General features: G+C 60.2%; 1 protein-coding gene across 1 annotated transcript in view; it reads left to right on the plus strand.

Annotated features, from left to right (window-relative positions):
* Positions 1-1,333: 1,333 nt before the first annotated feature.
* Positions 1,334-3,537, plus strand: part of ARHGEF37 (Rho guanine nucleotide exchange factor (GEF) 37) — a gene marked incomplete at its 3' end in the record, with an annotated part of 7,289 nt that continues 5,085 nt past the window's right edge. Inside the window, exons 1-4 of the mRNA XM_010085851.1 lie at positions 1,334-1,537; positions 1,825-1,948; positions 2,343-2,490; positions 3,405-3,537. The exon at positions 3,405-3,537 is cut by the window's right edge and continues 58 nt beyond it. Of these exons, the coding sequence (XP_010084153.1) occupies positions 1,334-1,537; positions 1,825-1,948; positions 2,343-2,490; positions 3,405-3,537 (609 nt within the window). The remainder of the gene's footprint in view (positions 1,538-1,824; positions 1,949-2,342; positions 2,491-3,404) is intronic.

Below are 3,537 nucleotides of genomic sequence, written 5' to 3' on the forward strand. Positions count from 1 at the left end.
ATGACAGCTGGCGGGGTAACGTGCCCTGTAAGGCAGGCAGAGGTCCCGTACTGTCTCACAGGCATTTGCTTGCTGTGCCAAGCCCAGCTCTCCTCCATGCAGCTGTGGGCAGGTGCCAGGAGGGGACACTCACTCTGTCAGTGCTCATAACTGCATCAGCCACTTGTCAGCTGGACCCTTCCCCAGTGGAAGCTCCAGCTGTTCCGTCAGCCCCTCTCCCTGCTCCCCCTGCAGCTGCTTGGGGCTGCTACCCCCAAAGCAGGCACCTGGCCTGACACAGTCCGGCTGATGGTGGGGTGTGAAGGTTGGCACTGTCTGCAGAGCTGCCTTCCCCATTCCTCTGCTTGTGCCATCTTGCTTTTACCCTGCCAAGCCACCCCCACCCTGCCTTCGCTCTTCACGTCCTCCACAGCCTCAGCAGGCAGGCTGCCTGGCAGCATCCCTGTCCTGGCCGGGGTCTGGATCTGGCTGAGCTGTGTGCTGTGCTGGCGTGGGTTGTGCCATGCCACTCTCTCAAGGCCTCCTGCCTGGGATGAGCACTGTCTGTGATGCTTTGGGAGCTGCTCCATCCTCCGCAGCATCATTTAGAGCAGAAGATGTTCCCTAAGACATGAATCAGCTCTGATTTTTCATGCTCTCAACAGGCAGAGAGGAGAGGGGAGCGGGCTGTGCTGGGCAGGTCATGGGCATTGCGCACCAGTAGCTGACAGTGTCTCTGGCAGAGGTGCCCGCGGCTTCGCCCACTTCTCCCCCCATCTCTGTCACTCTTAAATCATCTCTCCCTGCCACAGAAATGCCTCTTGATCCAGCACTGCAAAAATACTCTCTGTACTTTGAATAGGATTTGAATAGGACTCTTGAATGTGAGGCAATGTGCCAGGCACGGGCAGCCGAGGCAGGGAGGGAACAGCTAGCCCTGGCAGGGAAACCATGCTCCGCTTTTGGGGACCAGCCCCTGCGCAGACCCGGTGCCAGGTGAGCGCTGCTGGCCCCCTGCCTGCAGCTGGGGCTCCCCTTGCCTGCACCCTGGCCCTGCACGTGGTCACTGGAGTTTGTGCACGTGAGTGTGGCAAGTCCATGCCTGCCACACGTGGGTGTCTGCCCTCCCCAGCCAGCCCGCTCCTGGCTTGCAGGACTTTACGGTTTTGTGGTTTTGGAGTGTCATTCACACTTTGCTTGTAAATGCAGATGGCTTGAGTGTCCCTGGGGATGTGCTGTGAGGTGACCCCATCACCGGGGAGGGAGCATGGGTGCTGAGCTGGCTTGAGCACCGGAGCACTTGCCACAGCCTGCCCCTAACCCCCTGTCACCGCCTGCAGCGTGTCCTGCTGAGATGGCGAGTGCCTGTGGCACAGAGCCCGATGCTGAGGATGCAGACGAGCCTGGAGAGGCCATCTACGAGGAGCTGATGGCCTGCGAGAGGATGGAGCTGAGCCAGCGGCTGGCTGTGGAGGAGCTCATCACCACAGAGGCCAGCTACGTCCACAACCTCCAGCTCTGCGTGTTGGACATCCGGGCACATCTCCAGAAGAAGCAGGTGAGAGTGGGTACTGTCCCCCTGCCCCAAGGCTGGGGACTGTAGAGTGACCCTGTTGAGAGGGTGAAAGGTAAGGTGAAAAGGCCTCATTCTCCTGCTCAGGAGCACAGCCAGGTCTCAGCATCTCCAATGTCTCCTGAAGTGGGGCATTGCTCCAGCTCCTTGGATGTCATGTGGGGCAGCTAGAAGGACACAAGTGCTCAGGAGGGTGTGAGTACCTCCAGGACGCACTGTCCACCTCTATCTGATGTATTTGCCTTACCCTGGAGCACCTTTATTCCCTTCAGCTGCCTGATCTTGACCTGGAAGGACTCTTCTCTAACACTGACAACATCCTCCATGTCTCCAGACGATTCCTGAAGGGGCTCGAGGGCACAGCCACCCAGGAGCACGAGCAGCTGTTTCTCATCAGTAAGTGTGGCAATGCCGAGAGCTCACTGCACAGACAGCCTGGTGCCTCCACTGCCCGGCGCTGTGCTGGGGGGCAGCCCCAGCGCACCCGCCCCAATGCCTCCCTCTGCTCTGGGCCCCGGGGGAGCGCTGCTGCCTGCACACTGCCAGCCACGGGCACCCACCCATGCCCACCCTGTTGGGGCGAGGCAGAGCTGCCCTGCCTGCAGAGAGGGGCAGGCAGCATCAGGCCCAACTTAGAGGAGGTGCTGGGGGGTGCAGAGCGCTGCCCCAGCGTGTTTAGCTGGCGCTCCTCTGCTGGCTTCACCCTTCCAGCAAGGCTGGAGACAAACCTCTGCCTTTTCTGAGGCCACAGGAAAGGACTGTCCTTTCCAGCCTCTCTCTCCTTTCCCAGGTGCCCTGTTCCAGGAGTTCAAGGAGGAGATGGAGATGGTCTATAAAATCTACTGTGCCAGCTATGACCATGCCCTTCTGCTGGTGGAGAGCTACCGCAAGGACCCCAGGCTGCAGGAGGAGATCCTGGACACCCTGAAAGCAACAGTGTAGGTACCTGCTGCTGAGACCATCATGTCCCTTTCCATGTTTTACCTACTGTCCTTGCCCTTTTCTTGGGACAAGCTGCCTGCATGGGTATGTGCCACCAGGCTGAGTGTAATATCACGGCCATCACCTCTGTGGCGTTGCCTGCTGTAGTCCCTGGCAGCCTGTCCTGCATCCTTGGGGCTACTTGCCAAAGCAGCAGTACAGGTTGGTGGTCTTCTATGGTGGACCCCAAAGCAAGGGATGGGGTGGCACCTACAGCTCCTGCCTGCTCCACATCCTCACATTGCTCACAAGCCAAAGAGGGCACATGCTCCCCAGCTTGCCCAGAGAGATGGGCTGGTCCTGGGGGACCTGCCGAACCCCTCCTGAACTATTGGGGTGTCGCAAATGCTGTCGGAGCCAGGAGAAGCAGGAGTGGCAGCAGAGGAGCTGTTGGGATTTGCAGCTCTCTGTTTCGGAGCACAGGCGATGTGACTCCCCAATGAGTGATGCCTTGTGTGCAGATGGAAGGGGAGTCCCGCCTGCAGCCTGCCTGCACTGTGCCCATGCCCTCCCTCCCCATTACTCTGGAGCAAGTGCTGATGCCGTGCCTCCTAGCCAGACAAGCAGAGCACTGTTCAGGGAGGCAGGGTGCCCGCCCGGGGCTGGCACTGCCTTCGGGGCTGGCAGGGATGGCATCCCTCTGCCAGCGCTGCGGGGGGTGGCTCTGCAGCTGGCAGGGAGCAGGGGTTCACAGCCAGAAACCCCTCACGGCTGCTGGGCACAGATGTCCTGGGGGTCCAGGGCAGCACATCTCCCCTGCAGCTGGAGAGGGGCTGCATTCTCCCCAAATCCTCGCAGAGAAGCAGGGGGGAGCAGCAGGGCAGGAGGGCAGCCTTCCACACCAACCTTGAGTGATTCCCCTCTCTGTCAGGCCTCACACAGGTGCATCAGACCTCAGCTTCTTCTTGGTGATGCCGGTGCAGAGGATCACCAAATACCCACTGCTGCTGGGGAAGATTCTGGAGAACACCCCCACCAGTGCTAGCGCCTACCCAGCCCTGCAG

The sequence above is a fragment of the Pterocles gutturalis genome, unplaced genomic scaffold (genome assembly GCF_000699245.1).
Source record: "Pterocles gutturalis isolate BGI_N339 unplaced genomic scaffold, ASM69924v1 scaffold28645, whole genome shotgun sequence".
NCBI classification, from domain to species: Eukaryota; Metazoa; Chordata; class Aves; order Pterocliformes; family Pteroclidae; genus Pterocles; species Pterocles gutturalis.